Consider the following 16,232-nt stretch of genomic DNA (forward strand, 5'->3'; position numbering starts at 1 on the left):
AAGCTTCAGATGGTGCGCCCTAGAGAAATAAGTGATGTCTGAAATGAAAAGACATGAAATGGTGAGAGGGACAAGTCCAGGCTGTAGCGGGAATGGAGCGATGCGCTGCCGAGACTTGCTGTTATCTTGCTGTTATGCTGTGATTCTTAGGTTCGTTTTCAGGCTGTATTTGCGTTTGTTCGGATGACTCCCGTGTAGGAACCACCCTACACTACACCTACTGTGTATCTTTCAGTTCAGTTACTGACCTTTACATGCAGCGAAACCGCACCGTGCTCGTCGTGCATCGCGCTTCTGAGCTGGGTTTGCGCTATGGCACTCCGCGCTGGTTTTGTATCATGTAACGTCGCTTTTAGTGTCTCGAAATAAAAGTTCCTTTCCAGAGCGCGTCTCCGGCCTCTTCACTGCGGGGCGGAGCGCTGAGGGGGCCGGGCGGAGCGCTGAGGGGGCCGGGCGGAGCGCTGAGGGGCCGGCCGCCATGGCGGGCCCGCTGCTGCAAGGCTATGGGCTGGCGGCAGCCTTGCGGAGCCGCGCTGCTCTCCGCCCGCTGGGGTTGCTGGTCCCCCCGAGCCGCGGGGTGGCCGACCTGGGGCCGGGGCACGGGGAGGCGGCGCTGGAGGAGAACCCCTTCTACGGGAAGTACCGACATAAGATCCAGGAGCTGCGGAGGTGCGGGCGGGCCTGAGGACATGGCTGCGGATGGGCCTGAGGGGAGGGAAGGGCAGCAGGGAGGCCGAGGCGGAGGGGCTCATTTCTGGGAATAGGGTGCTGGGGGAGGTGGGATTTTGGGAAGGAAGGAAGGAAGTAATTTTTAGCTTTGTGGCCAATGAGAAAATTAACTAGTTAGGCCAAATGCTGCCTTGAAGGAGGGTGAGGCTTTGAGCAACCTGGTCTAGTCGAAGGTGTCCCTGCCCATGGCAGGGGGTTGGAACTGGATGAGCTTTAAGGTCCCTTCCAAGCCAAACCATGCTGCGATTGTATGTAGTTGTCACCAAGTTGGTGAGAGTTGTCTCTCAGCGTGGTGTTCAGCTCTGGGGCCTGCAACACAAGAGGTATGTGGACCTGCTTGAATGAGTCCAGAGGAGGCCACAAAGGTGCTGTGGGGGCTGGAGCACCTCTGCTATGGAGCCAGGCTGAGAGAGCTGGGCTGGGTCAGCCTGAAGAGAAGGCTACAGGGATACCTTAGAGCAGCTTCCAGTGCCTAAAGAGGGACTATGAGAAATCTGGAGAGGGGCCTCTTACAAGGGCCTGTAGGGACAGGACATGGGGGAATGGCTTTAACCTGACAGAAGGGAGATTCAGATCAGATACTGGATAAAAATACACTGCGAGGGTGCTGAGGTGCTGGCACAGGATGCCCAGAGAAGCTGTGGCTGCCCCATCCCTGGCAGTGTTCAAGGCCAGGTTGGACAGGGCTTGGAGCAACCTGGTCTAGTGGAAGGTGTCCCTGCCCATGGCAGGGGGTTGGAACTGGGTGAGCTTTGAGGTCCCTTCCAACCCAAACCAGTCTGGGATTCTGTGGCCAGTTGGTAAGAGAGTTTCAATAACAAGAAATTAAAAATGTAAGTTACAACATTTACAGCATGAATCACTGCCACAGTAAACATTTTAAAAAGCCAAAGGATGTTCATCACCCAGTACTTTTAACAGTCCCTTTTCCAATTCAGATCCAGTCCAGATGTGTTTGAATCCCGTATGGAAAAAAGAACTGAAGTGAAAAAGCAGCCTGTGGGATACTCCAATCAGGGAGAATTTATCAGATGCATGGAGGAAAAGGTAAGGCCATCTTTCTTTGTAATTCACATGTATTAAAGCTATAATGCCATGTCTATAGGATTAGCATAATGCTGTGAACATAAAGTGTTCCCATTAGTAAGGAGCTCCAGAATGTCACTCTCTGATGGCTAGAAGTATTGTTCTCTACTCCAGTGTTTAATTTTTCTGGGTTTTAGACTAATTTCTGTGCTTGAAGCCTTGTTTAAGTTGCTTAATTAGTTCCAGATTAGTTTAGCCAAATGGAGGGACATGATCTTGCATATATCATTTTTTAGGGAATGTAAGAAAACTGTTCAGTAATACCGGATCCAAAGTGCATAATAGTTTGCTTTAAATTAATCCTTTCTGGCCTTTAAATTAATAATTCATTAGGTTACTCATCTTTCTTCTAATTAATAATTTTATTCAAAATGCACTGCAGTGAACTTCAAGTATCTTAAACTTGAGCTCTTACTCAGAGATTTTTGTCATCAGGCATGTTATGCATGGCAGGCAAGGAAAATAAATGGTATTAAAGCATCAGCTATAAAAACTAAAGAATGTTTTCTTCTAGGCAAAAGGCTTGGGCTCAAAGACATCTAAGGGTGGATTCACAAAAGACAAGGTAAGGGAAACAAACCTTCATGTTAGGAGAGGACATGCTGATAAATTAAGGATGTAGATGTATTGCTACCATCAGTGCTTCAGCCAAGAGCTTCTTGACATAAAACTGATCTTCCTTATGCTGCAATTGATTATAAGATTTTAATTTACGGTTGGGATTGTGTTTGATCTTGAAACTCCTGGCACTTTGCGTTTTTAGTATCCTGTCATTTCTCTCTGACACCCTGGAAGCTCCTGCTCCTGAGAGAATCTGTACTGAATGCTCACAGCAATAAACAGCAAGGGTTAAGCTGCCTGTACAACGTATAAATAGATTTCCAGAGATTAGCCAGCAGAGGGACAAGAGGCTGGTTTTACTCTCTTCCACATTTCTTGTATTTTGGCAAACTTACTGTGTAAATATGTCTTGAGATGGCTGAAGGTGAAAGGCTGCAGCTCCTCTTGCAGCTTTCTGCACAGCTGGAGCAGCGTGTTCTGTGTCCTGAAAGTATGTCTTCTATTTTGACTCAGTGTGTGATTCCACTTCTCAGTGTGCTACTGCTTATAATTTACTGGTTTCTTTGGCAATTAAGAAGGCTAAGTCACACTGTAAACTGAATGAAGCTATTCTAGCTTGAGTATGTTCTCTAATTGCATCCATTCATTCTGGATTCTCACTTCGATCGGAGAACTGCCATCATGCCGGATTCCTTATGCCTTCTCTTACAGACACTTGATTCAATTCTGAATGTTGAGATGGTGAAAGAAAAGTCAGCGGAGGAGATAAAACAGGTGATGGATTTAAATGGAATGTGCTTAATAGTAATCTGCATATGAGAATGGAATTTTACTCAGCCATGTTTTATTTTTCAGTCTACAGATGAAATATTTATTAAAAGCACATTGACATGCATATTAGTAGTAGAAAATAAAATTTTTTCCATATATGTAAGTCCACCTAGGATGTAGCTTGGTACATCTGGACTTGATTTCTCAGAAACTGACTCTACTGTAATTCTTATTGTTGCCATTTAGTGTGTAGTAGTTGAATTGGCGTTAGCAAGCTCTGGTCAGGTTTGAAGCCCAGTAAAGGGAAAACTTAGCAGTAGTTCGTATGGATTATACTACATCTGTTCTACAGAAATAAAATCAAAGCTTTTGCCACCTTGTACCTTTCTTTGCATTGTATCTCATTTAGGAGCCTGTGTACTGAAGTTGGTTAGGGTGAGAAGGAGGTGGATGGGTCTGTTTCTTTGAAAAACAGTGTGAAGTGAATTATTCTTCCTGTTATCTGCTTGGCTTTGCACTGTATTCCCTTTTATCTAGTTATAAGTCACATCTGTTGCACATTTCTGATGTAGCTTGAGTTGGATCGATACTTTTTTTCCTTATCAGTCTGTATGCCAAGAAACTATGTAGGCACGATCATTTGAAGGAAAGCAGCCTTCTGGCACAGCCTGGAGAGCAGAAACCTAGCGGCTTTCCTGATAGCTTGAGAACATTATAGAAGTAGTTACATGCTCTGCAGGGATGGTGTGCAACCAGTTATAGCAGGGAGTGGTTTGATAACTCATGAGTTCCTTTTGAATTCCTCTACTTCTGTTTCGTTGATTAAACATTTTACGGACAATTCTCATTAATTCTGTAGGACTGGGGAAGAGCAACTGAAAAAGTCCTGAACTCTGGGCTTTTTTTTACCTGTGCTTGTCCATTTATTAAAGACTCTGAGCTTTTATGTAGGTAGTGCTATCCTGCTGTGATGAAGAAAAAGGTTGTGAACATGGGGAAGTGTTATGCAAAGACTTGTCTTCTCTTAAATGTTACACTTAGAAGTGTATTGTGTTAGCAGGAAAGTCAGTCAGGTTTGAAAAATGACTTCTTGAAGTGCTTACAAAGGTTAGTTGACAAAGGAAATTTCTTTTAAAGCATTTAGTATTACTGCTTTTAACTGTTATTATTTTAATTTAATATTGATGATCATAACTGTACACCATCTCCTCTGTTTCCTGCAGATTTGGAATCAGTATTTTTCTGCAAAAGATACGGTTTATGCTGTTATTCCTGTAAGTAGTTCCTCTGTAGTTATGCATTTGAAAGGCCAGTATGCAAAGCTTTCTTTTCTAATTGTGATTCTGTTGCTTTTAAAAGCAGTCATTGAAGGAAAATGAGGTTACAAGAACAAATTTTCTTTCCAGATTCAGTGGTCTTACTGTCCCAAATGAAGGCTAAAGGCTTTTTTTCCCCACACCAAAAACGTGTACTCCTTTTTTTCCTCGCTTACATCAGTCTCAGTAAAGCCAGTACCTTTTTCTGCACATCTGGCTTGAATTTCCAGGCACATTTTATTATGAGTATCCAATACTCTTTGCAGGGCCCTGGTATCTGTTAAGGTAGCATTTATATTTTCACATCATTTTTTCTAAGTGTTGCTTATTTCTTTCTTGTCTTCCCTGCAGCCTGAACAGCAAACTCCAGTTGAATAGGGCAGTACTAGAGCACTTGGCTAATGATTTGCACGTGGCTAATCACTTATGACTTACCTTCATACATTTAAAATTATTGGCAGTGCTGTCTTTCACTGAGATTGCATGGTGCTTCCTGTGATAAGATCTTACTTCTTATTCCTGATGACTTTCCCAGATGTTAATTGTTGTTAATCTGCATTAGGCTGAAGGAGGTTTTTTTCACTTTGGGGATTTCTTTCCATTCCTTGCTTCAAAGTCTCTATGTGATTGTGATCTCTTAAATCTGTCTTTTCACATCTGGGCACAAACTGTATGTTCCTTGAGTTCTTGAAACCTCATTTAGATCTGGGGTCTGATTTGCAATTGTATTTGGCCTTTTGAGCTGCAACTGAAGTTGGTGGGAGGCTGTATCCTAGATGTATGAAGTGTTGCACGCCCTTGATATGGCAACATGGGATTTGAAGTTGAGCGGCTTCATGTTTCAGTTTTCCCAACATGTGGATCTTGTGAAAACAGTTTGAATCACACATTTACTATAGCAGAAGGCCAAAGCCGGGGACTCCAGTTAAGACGGTGTAGATCTTTCATTAGTGGGGCTGGCACTGTTCTTTGGTGCACTGCTTTAGAGGAGCTTTGGAAGCTTTTTAAGGCTTTAATGCAAACCAGGTCCTAGGCACATTAGGAGGTAGTTCATGGTGTCATCTGGCGGGGGGAAAATCTCTGTATCTTTTGCCAAAAGCTTTTTGTTGGCTGGAAGAAAGGCCTTGCCTAATTCTTGAGTGCTCAAAAGCACGCATGGGGGAATTTCATGTTTGATGGATATCATGTGTTTTCTTTCCTGAACACCTTAGACTATTAATGTGCTGTGCTGGGAAGAAAAGTGCAGACAAAAGGTTTGGGGGAATGTAGAGAACATGTGAATGACATTACCAGGTTTCATCAGGGATGACCAAATGTATTTGTGGCTTTAATATAAACCTAAGCAATAAGTATGTTACTTGAGTAAATATCTAGGCTGCATTTTGATACTGAAGAATAGATGACTGTGATGTAAAATGCACAATTTGAGGCCAGGGATATGTCGCCCTGCTCAACTGTTGACACCACAAAATGCGGTGGACCTATTACTCAAAGAGGACATAATGTAAGTCTGAAGTGTGGGCCCCCCACCTCCAAGGAATAAAGCTTTGGATCCAGAAAGGAGTTTGCTGCTGTATCTTGGAGACAGCATTGTTAAAACGGGATACCAATGACATTTGGGTAACTAAGAACTAAATGCAGTTTTCCGTGCACTCATTGTTAGCTGCTCCCGCAGTGAGACCTTCTGTAGATGGAAGTTGTACCCTATAAAGGTTAATGAGATGATTCTGAATTATTGACTTTCTCTTTCTCCTTCTCCAAAGGCAGAAAAGTTTGATTTAATATGGGAGAGAGCCCAGAAATGTCCATCGGTACGTATGGAAGATACTCACAGCGTGTGGATGTAGAGCTGTAATGCAGTTCTCCTCTCTAAAGCTTAATTCATAAACCTTTGACCCTCCTCTATTCAGACTCATTGTATCAGCTCAGTAAGTAAAATCCAAGTGTTCATACACTCATCTTAGTGTTCAGATAAAAGCAATGGCTATTTATATGTATTAAACAGTTTGATCTAGCGATCAGATAACTAGAGATGAGAGATGTAGGGTTCAGAAAACAAGCGCAGAATCTCCCAGGGAATGGATTTAGCTACAAGCCATTGTTTTCCATGAATTGATGTCTTGTGGTTGTCTCTTTCATGCAGTGCTATGAAGAGCCAGGCTTTTTAGGCCAGCTTCACTGATATTCCCACATATCTTTTCTTATTGCTCAAAGCACACTTGCTTTAACCCAGAGGAACTGTTGTTGGCTGTAACTGTGAGTCACCATGGCATCACATTGTGTGTGTGTGGGGAAAGGGAGTTCTCTTGTCTTAATGGCTGCTGTGAGTTGCTCCTCTATATGTTTCTTTTCTGGCAGTGGAGATAATAGGCAGGAGTATCTGAAAGAGAAAAAGACAAGAAATCAACATGTTGGGGTTTTGTCCAAATAAGAGCTGAACCTTGTCATCTGTTAGCCTGCTTTTTTGTCAAATATGCATAGCCATGCTTTCTTCACCATGCTGTTGATCTGTGATAGATAAATACTGGTAAGCTAATAAGAGTCATTTGCATGGAAACCATCCTGGGCAGGCACCTTGCTGTGTCAGTGATGTGTCTGTTTCCAAGGGAGAGTGAGTTGTCAAAAAAGCCTATGTGTAAGCTCTGTTGCACAGCATTGTAATTCAGCAGCTGCGATGGAAAGAAAGTGGGAATTAGGTGTAGCCGAACCCTTTATTAAGGTTCGTAAAGTACTCTGTGGGTTATGTCTTAGGTGTATGCCAGCATGGCAAAGCATAAAATACTGAGAATGCATAACAGGTTTATTTCAGAAATGAGTGGATTCCCAAGATTTGGATTCACTGTTTCTCATGTGGGTTGGTGGATATATTATAAGATTCCTTTGTGAACGAGTATGTTGTTGCTTTGAAGAAGTTAAGCTACAAAAGAGCAGAACTAACAAGCTAAAGGATATCTTTTGTTTGTGCTGCTGGATTAGCATTGTTTTCAGTTGAAAGTAAGTTTTTACAGTAACTTGTGCACTGAAGCATTGCCTTTGTGCAAATTTTGCTGTGCTGACACAGAAATCAAATGCTTCATTTCCTTGTGAAAACAAAGTACCTAGACTTCACTGTGTTAGGAGGAGTGCTTTTGCAGATCTGAATGGGAGAGTTTACTGGATAGGTGGATTGGTCCTGTATATTCCACTTGCCAAGAGCAAGATCAGCCATATCCGGCTTCCCGAGGTACTTGGAACTTGGAAAGCTATTTATAGCTTTAAGTACATTTATGTACAGTGCATTGGCATTTAGTCAGGTATCCTGTATGTTTTTCTCCTCTTGTGTTGTTCTTCCCCTTGGTGTGGGAAAATGAGCAAGTCTCTAACCTATGGAGCTTAATAGATTGTAAATCTCTAGAGAGAAAATGCTTGCTGCCTGTTCTGAAACAGTTGGTGAAATTACAGGATTACATACTCTGAATGCTCCTTATGTCATATTTTATCATTCTCTGTTAATTCCGTAGAAGTGAACAGAAAAGTCAGAGTCTGAATGTTCTCCACTGTCCTGTCCTTTCCTTTCCCTGTCTCATAGAACACTGATAAAAATATATGCCAACATATTTGCTAATGTAATAATGCTGATAAGGTAATGCTGGTTTATTGTCTGGTTCCTGCTGCCCTATCATTCCTGGTGGGGCAAGGAAACCCCTTTATCTGTTATGGTTCTCTTTCCAGAGCATTTACGCTGGAGGCCAGTATTACATGGGCACCGTTTTGTTCTATGAAAGGCTTTGTTTGAATTGGTTTTACTAATTTTTTAATAATTTCTCTGCAGTTTCTATATGCTTTGCCAAGAAAAGAAGGCTACGAGTTCTTTGTGGGGCAGTGGTCAGGAACAGAATTGCACTTCACTTCCCTAATAAACGTTCAGGTGAGTGGTTGAAATACAAAGTCCAAAAATGGCTTAGGATCCAGCAATACATACTACCAACATATTACAATATCTAATACTTGCTAAACAGTTTAATGAACAGGTTGTCTAGCTTAACTTGAAAAGAATTATCAATGAAAAACTGACATTAATTATGGGTAACTTAATTAAGGGTAAATTAGTACGTTTATGGGTATCAAGTGTCTCTCTAAAAGGAGGATGAGGTAGAAGTCACATAGTCTCAAAATAGAAGCACAAGCCAAACTCTTCAGAACTGTTTGTGCAAGCTGTTTACATTACCAGTCGATGCTATAAGATGAAATGTCATCCTGGAAATTGTGGGTTCTTTTAAATGCAAAATAGTCTTTAGTCATGAAGAAAACCCAGCCTAACTCTGCAAATCCCTTGTTTTCTGTAAATGCCAGGAATAATAAAGTTTTAATTAGAACTGACCCTTAAGCCCTGAAAGATGACTGCCTCCATAGCAGTTAATACTCAAAAGTTTTGTAATAAAGCCTCCAGATCTACAGTAGAGCTAAAGTTCTTCATGGGATGCTGATGGGTTTCTTTATCTCCTTCAGACCCAAGGTGAAACTGCCCCTAGCCAGTTGGTCCTGTACCATTTTCCTGATCTACAGAAGGAAAAAGGGATAGTTCTAATGACAGCAGAAATGGACTCCAAGTTCTTGGTAAGAGAAATCTGCTCACTGTCTTCCTTCATTTTATGCTGCAACTCCTCGTACAGGTTTGAATTAAAGCCAAATTGAAATGAAGTCTTTAAAAGACCCTTTCCCAAAGAATAGTCTTACAAGATTCCTTTAACCTAATCTACTTAGTACTAGGGAAAGCTAGAAGGGAGTCACCAGTCTTTGTCTCTCTGGTGATTTCAGCTCATGCATTCTTTTGTTTTGTTTGTTACTTTTGTTTTTTTCTTATTAATAAAAGCAAATTGAAGTGAAATGTGTTGCTACCTGCCAACAAGTTAAAAAACTGTTTTGAATACTGCTTGTCAAATCAGGAGACCTCCAGTGCTTCTTGTTTCCATGCACCTTTGCTCTTTTTTCTATGTGTGGGTGTGCTGTTACTTGCATATCTGCAGTAGTACAGTGCTAGGACTAATTGTACCAGGGATTGAACTGGTGGAACAAGATAACTAAAGCATCCCATCTCTAACTGACCTACTTACACCAGTTCTGAAGCAGTGTGCAGAGGAGTGTGCAGAGAACTCATTGGTGATGCATTTGCCCCGTTGTGTCTCTTGAGTAAACAATCAATTTTTGCAAATAGGTCAACCATAAGAAGGGAAAGATGAGACTTTGGTGCATATCCAGTGTCTTAGAGCTTGCAGGGATCATGAAAGATGTATTTGACCTCTGAGGTGTATGCTCAGCAGGAAGGCAGTTTAAATGCACGGTGCTAAAGCATGTAAGTAGGTCAGGAACAAGAGGGAGGTGGTTTAAGAGATTTGCTATATTAAGGTGGCTTGGCATTGAGTCGCTCAGTGAGCAGGACTGCAGCTGCTGAAGAGTCTTTTTCAGCGGGATACTCAAACACAAGCCCTGATGGTAACACAAACTCTTTGTTTTAACTCGCAGGTGGTGCATGAAGCACAGTGCTTGGCGAATCAGGTGCAGCTTTTCTATGCAACAGATCGTTCCGAGACCTATGAACTAGTGGAGACCTTCAACCACAGATCTAGTGAATTTAAATATATGTCAGTTATAGCAGAGCTTGAGCAAAGCGGGCTTGGAAGAGAACTGAGACCTGGTCAGATTTCTGACAAGTCACAGAGCTGACCTGCAGGTGAAGTGAGCCAGCAGCAGTGAGGGTTTCCTACATGGGGTGGTGCTGTGTCTTTTGGTTTACAGATTTGGTTTGGATACAGAAAGGATCTGGAGACATCCTGGGAGTGTCAAGCCTGTCTTGCACTCATGCAAGATGAGGACTTGGGCCATATGAACAACCATAATTGCCAAAATGGAGCCCTGGAACTTCATTAGAACAAGCCATTTTCCCATCCTCTGACTTACTGCTGCATGCTGTATTTTTGAAATCTGAAGTGACAGAAGAGAAGCTCTGTAACGGACTGCACTGACATCAGGAGAGACCCAAAAACCAATGTTTCTGCTCAGTAAATGCATTTAAATGCCCTCTGCCATTATAATTGCATGGTCCAGTGCTTTTTAATCTGTGTGGAATTTATACAGGCTTGTCCATCAAGAAAAGAGAGTAGGGCTGACGGTCTCAAACAAATGCCTCTTTGTTACTTTGTGAGGTTCCTTACACAGATGTGTACTGTGGCCTGTGTTTTTCTCAGGATTGAAAAATAGAGTGACTAGATTTGTTCTGGGAATTTTGTGCTTATTTGATACATTCATTTCATCCTGTTGCTGTGTTTCTATCTTAGAGATGTTTTTCTTGAGGTGCAGGATGTGATGTACATGGTTTTATTCTTCTATTCAAAGAATAAAAACTATTAAAACCTATATTTTTTAATAGTGTGGAGGAATGATGGCCTGTTTTATAGAATTAACTTTATGCAGACTGGCATCTAGTCAGCCAATGGTATTTGAAGGGACAGAAACCAGCACTTGTTCCCATTTCAGGAAAGGCACTATCCGTATTAAAAGCAAGATGGACTGGCATAGTAGCAGAGAGTGAGCCACTCACCAGCTTCTCAAATGCTAAGTGACAGCTCATGGAAAAGATGTATAGGTGTGCATAAAATGAATGTGCATAGCTGCTGTAACATGGCAGAGTTGTTGGTAAGGTTCTGGCTTTACAGACTGCAGTAGGTTTGACTTTTCAAACCTGCCTTCAGCAAAAGGATCCCAAAACATTCATGCTTGAACTTCTCTTGTTTTCATTCCCAGCAGGGGCAGCCAGTGCAGCTGGGCAAGGGTGTACTGAGCAGTGTGACATGCAACCTGTGCCTGGATTACCAGCACACCACCACTGAGCAGGCAGGCAGCAGAGGACAGCCAGGAGCAACACTACAATATTTCCCATGTCCACATCAAATCCCTGCCATTAACTTGCCCTTAGCACTAATTACCCATTATGTCCAGGCCATGTTGTGCCTTCCCATCAGCCTGCTGAAGCTGGCAGGCATTCCCTCCCGTGCCAGAGGAATGAAGGCAAGAAGGGTACACAGCTTGTCTCTGGGTTACAGGAAGACAGTTTTTGGGGCAGGGCTGGTATCAGATATTTTGTGCTACCCTTAACCATGACCTGATAGGGAGGTTTGATTAGTTACAAGGGGCTCTGACAATCTGTTTGCCAGTGGAATTGTAGGACCCTGCTGCTGTTAATACTGTTGCTCCATGCTGTCTCAGCCCATTCGTTGGACATGAACATCGTTTAGCCAAGTACTAAAGGTAGATAGTAAGGTTTTAGTATTGGGAACTGTTTTAGTACCGACTCATATACGTGTTTTCCTGCAATGCATGCATTGGAATGGTTTTTAAATAAGTCCCAGAGTGGAAAGGCAAAAGTTGATCATACTGCCGGCAGCCATTTTGCAAGGGGCTGCATTTTCTGTCCCTGGCAGAAGTGGAATGGACTGATGAAGGGAGCAAGGGCTTTTTTCTGTAGGTGAATTCACATGCCTTGAAGTGCACACTGTAACGTGTTTCCTCCTTGTGCCAAGATGAGACCGTGTGGCACAGAAATGACTGACGTGGTGTCAATGTTGTGGTGCTGTACTATGTCTCACTGAGGTTCAAAGAGCTTGCCAGACTTGGATGTGTGTGCAATGGCAGGGAGATAGCTGAGGGCTTAGGAAACTCAAAGCTACATCTCCTCCTGGCAGGTACTGTGCTTCTGCCACAGTTAGGACTTGACCAGCACACTTGGATCTGTGCTGACTGCTGCTGTGGTGGTGATGGGGCTGAAACTGGGATAAAAACTATAGTCATAATCCTGTGTCCCACTGAATGCTTGCTGTATGGGGGAGTAAGTCAGCTGAAGAACCAGCTCCACAAACCATCCGTGCTGCAGAAACAGGCCATGGTGTGCTATGGCTGTGTGGCTGCTGCAGTGCCCAGAAGGCACTTGTCCCGGCTGCCTTATGTAGCCTCAGCATGAGCTGGCCATGAGGATGGGTACCTTCAAGCCATAGGGTGGACACAGACCCCTGGGTCCATCTGTTGCTTTGTGTAAATTTGCAGCTACACCAGTTTTAAGCCACTAAAATCTCAACGCAGAATTTGTAAGATGTGACGTGCTTGGGCTCTGCGTTGAGCCTAAAGGCTGGTGAAAATGCTGCTAGTCTTGGCATGAGGAAAGAAGGTAACTGAAAGACTTGTCCTGTACGGCCACTAGAGGGAAGATTTGTCTCCTTATTCTGAGCTCCCACACAGCTTTCATGATCCTGTCTGCTCAGCTTTGTGAGCTCGGGGTGAGTTTTGTGCTAAAAACCCATTTAGATGCCATGGCTGCGCCTATATGGTTTATAACGTGGTGGGATGCGCTAAGTTAGACCAACAGTTCTCAGCCCACTGTCCTAGATCCTGGATGAGCTGCCCTGGGAGGGGCAAACATCCTACTGTAGGTTTCCAGGTAGCTTTACTGATTTCCACTTTTGGACCAGGTTCTTCCTGAGCTGCTTGTGTCTGTCTTAAGTAGTCCTCAAGTGGGCATGCTCGTGGAGGAGAAGTCCAAGTCGCCCTGTTGCCCCATGTAGGCTCAAGACCTCTGCAGCAAGGACTTCGCAGCTAAACTGAGTGCTGTAGGAGCCACCGCCTTCCCTCAGTGCTGTCTGTGGTCTGCCTTGGGCTGGAGGAAGACCCCAAGGCCAGGGATGTAGCAGCAGTTCCTGCTAGGAGCAGTGGAGCAAGCTTTAGCACCAGACTCCTTGTTATCAGCATCTCAAACTCCTGTCACCCCCAGGAGAACTCCTGTCACCACCTGTGTCAGCAGGAAACCCAGCGCCCATCCTGCTCCCTCGGGAGACACCCTGGATTGTGAAAGGCAGCTGTCACAGCAATCAAGGAAGTGCAGACTGAGGGATGGTGTTCCTACCCTCACTTAAAATGCTGACTCCAGTGCCTGCATTTTTCCCTGTGCCTTAGCAAATGGCAAGACTCCAGTGCCCTCTGATCCGTGGCTGAGGAAGTTCTCACTCCCTATTGCTGAGCTTGCGCAGGACTCGGTGGAGCAGGGAGTGGGAACTGGCTGTTCCTGATGCTGCATAACCGAGGTAAACTTTAATGGGCATGTCCTTGGTCTCTCTGGGAATAATCAGTGCAAACCCACTGCTCCCTTTGCTGTGTCTTGTGGTCTGCACAGGCATGCGGAGCCTTCAACCCAGCCTGGGAACAAGCATCTCCCTGGCTGATGGGGTGCAGGGCATCATGTAGCATGGGAGAGCCAGGCCTGGTGCTGGTGGGGGCTTGCAGGGGGCTCGCTGTGCCCTCCCCTCATGCAGCTGTGTCGTGCTGAGCTGTGTGAAGCTGTATCACTGTGTTGGGCTGCTTTCCATGACCACCCGTGAAGTCCAATGGAGCCATCCAGCGCTCCGGGCTTGTTTCCTTCCTTGCTTCCTTCCTACTGATAAATTCAGCCATGCACCTGCCTTCAGGAGTGGGGTCAACCCCCCCTCTTCCTTCCTCCAGGGTAGGCAAATGCCCTCTTCACAATAACACATCCCTCCTACCCCTCGGACCTTTTCCTCTCTCCCAGGTGACTCCTGCCCTCCCTCCCTGTAGCTGGGACCCTCCATCCTGGTGAGTTCTCTGCTCTGTGAGGTTTCCAAAACCTCATGCTAGGCGTTAATTCCCTATACAGGAGGTGCTGCTCACCCCTGCAGACTTGCAGGGCTGCAGCTCATACAACTTCAGCCCTTGTGCTGTTTTCTTGGCCCCTCTCCTTTGGCTCCAGACTGCTGAGGATGGGAGGACCCCTTCTCGCCTTTAAGTATTTTGGCTCCGTCTCGCCTGGATGTAAATCCTGGCCATGAATTCCCTTTGGGATCTTGGCTATGTGGCCAAGCCCTCTAAATTTTGGATTTGTGCCCATTTTTTTTTGCTTGGATTTCAGTTGAAAGTTTCCTCCTGGCTTGCTGTTAGCTGTCAGGAGTTACATCTGCTCCACAGACCTCCACACCCTGCTTACAAGGTCTGCGGATGTTTCTCCACATCCCTCGTGGAGAAGCACAGACACTGTCCTTGGGATGGAGGACCTTGGCAGGACTCAGGGTGGCTCTGATATGCAAGCAGGGAGCATCCAGCATTGGGAAACTCCCCCATGTGCTGAAAGAGACTTCATGGAGCTGCTGCTGTGACCTGAACATGCTGAAGCCGGGCACAGAGCTGGTTTGCCAGAGGCCAGGAGGAGTCTGCTGGGCCACTTGAGCCAGATCCTCATTTTAGTGGTGTTACTTCAACCTGAGACTTGCAATGACCACAAGATTCGCTCAGGAGTGGGGCAGGGTTCATGGGGAAAGGCTCTGTGTCCTTAAACCAGCCTGTGGGTCCTGGGGTGGATGTACACACAGAGCTGAGCCTGTTGTGTTACGCTAGCTGATGACTGTGAGGGGAAGCAGCCAGGCAGATGAATTTGACAGCTTGTGCTTCCCTCCATCCCCAGGAGCTGAGCTTGCTTCCAGGTTCTACTTTTTCTGTAGGTGTGAGACATCCCAGCCAACTCCTGTTGCAATAAGTGCCAAGCATGGGTGAATCCTGTTCACAGTGTATCCTCCTGTCAACTTCAGCCATGTCCCAAATGGCTTACAAGCAGGGAAGCAAGGTGCTGCTGGGGTGTGCAAACCCTGATTCCCTATGGCTCCAGCCCAAAGCAATCTGCTAGAGGCTGCTGCCTGATGCTATGGGCCCTTTGATGTCTTCTTTGCTCCTAGTAAGATGCTGCTGCAGGTGACAAAGGGATTCTATTACACCTGCACAGCACAATGCTGGCAGGAAAGGAGAGCAGATGCCTTGTAGGGCCTGGGCTGAGCTCCCTCGTGGCTGGCTGCTTGGGGAGGCTGCTGGATAATGGAGGCTGTTTGCCATAACTTTAGTTTTAGGCTGTCCCTGAACATTGTGCCTCAGGGGCAAACCCTGGCATCACCTATAGCTGAGAAGCCTCATTACAGGAGGAAGAAGTCCAGATCCTGCAGAGGTGCATCCCACTGGATGGGGTCGGAAGGTGAATCCACTGCTGCAGCAGGATCAAGATCCCCAGTTCCTGCAGGGATCAGGGAAGGGAACCCTCATCCTAAACCTTCCTGCTTCACACAACTGTATCCAGCAGCCGGATCCTCCTTCCGCCTCAGGCTGCTGCGTCTGTGGTTTCCTTTCTCACACTTCTTCTGGTCCTTCCCCCCTCACCTGCACTGTGGTCCCAGCTCACCCCCTCACCTGCCATGCTTGGCTCAACCTGAGTTCAATGCACGCTGAAGCAAAGCCTGGAAACGCTTCATTCGCTAGACCTGACCTGGTGACAAACAATTTGCAGACGTTTCCAGCAGTGCTAACATCTCATCTCGCCGTGGGTGCTCCCCTGGGACAGACACACCGCTGTGCCAGGAAGGGCAGAGGGAGCACCAGGGCTGTGCTGCTGCCTCCCACCCCAAAGCATCACTTGCAGGGTGCACCACCAGCTGCACATCCTGACCCCAGAGCAGAGCCATCCCACCCGGGCTGGCTGCTCCTCTCAACGCTGAGCGTGCTGGCGCAGGCTTGCTTCCACTGAGGAGGGTTTAAAGACCACAGCGCACTTAAGAACTTACCCCACGTCGGAGACCCACAGAAAGTAAGTCTGCTCCGAGCAGAGGAAGCTGGTCTGATGTGCTCTTTCCCTTCTCTCCGGCTTTTTTGTGTTGGATGGTGTCCAGCTTGGCCTGGCACTGAAACCTCTGTCTG

General features: G+C 45.4%; 1 protein-coding gene across 3 annotated transcripts; it reads left to right on the forward strand.

Annotated features, from left to right (window-relative positions):
• Positions 1 to 448: 448 nt before the first annotated feature.
• On the forward strand, positions 449 to 10,710 carry ATPAF1 (ATP synthase mitochondrial F1 complex assembly factor 1). 3 transcript variants are annotated; one of them, XM_061451330.1, is made up of 9 exons: positions 450 to 669; positions 1,668 to 1,776; positions 2,330 to 2,380; positions 3,088 to 3,150; positions 4,371 to 4,421; positions 6,227 to 6,274; positions 8,275 to 8,370; positions 8,952 to 9,059; positions 9,966 to 10,710. In XM_061451330.1, the coding sequence occupies exons 1-9, from the start codon at positions 479 to 481 to the stop codon at positions 10,164 to 10,166; spliced, it is 918 nt and encodes a 305-aa protein (XP_061307314.1). In that variant the 5' UTR covers positions 450 to 478; the 3' UTR covers positions 10,167 to 10,710. The 3 variants fall into 3 exon arrangements, with proteins under 3 accessions (XP_061307316.1, XP_061307314.1, XP_061307315.1); XM_061451332.1 differs by lacking the exon at positions 2,330 to 2,380 and having other exon boundaries at positions 449 to 669; XM_061451331.1 differs by lacking the exon at positions 6,227 to 6,274.
• Positions 10,711 to 16,232: the final 5,522 nt, after the last annotated feature.

This window comes from Pezoporus flaviventris, unplaced genomic scaffold (genome assembly GCF_033815535.1).
Source record: "Pezoporus flaviventris isolate CSIRO_AGI_PZ_B2104156 unplaced genomic scaffold, CSIRO_AGI_Pfla_v1 ptg000013l, whole genome shotgun sequence".
In the NCBI taxonomy this organism is placed as follows: domain Eukaryota; kingdom Metazoa; phylum Chordata; class Aves; order Psittaciformes; family Psittacidae; genus Pezoporus; species Pezoporus flaviventris.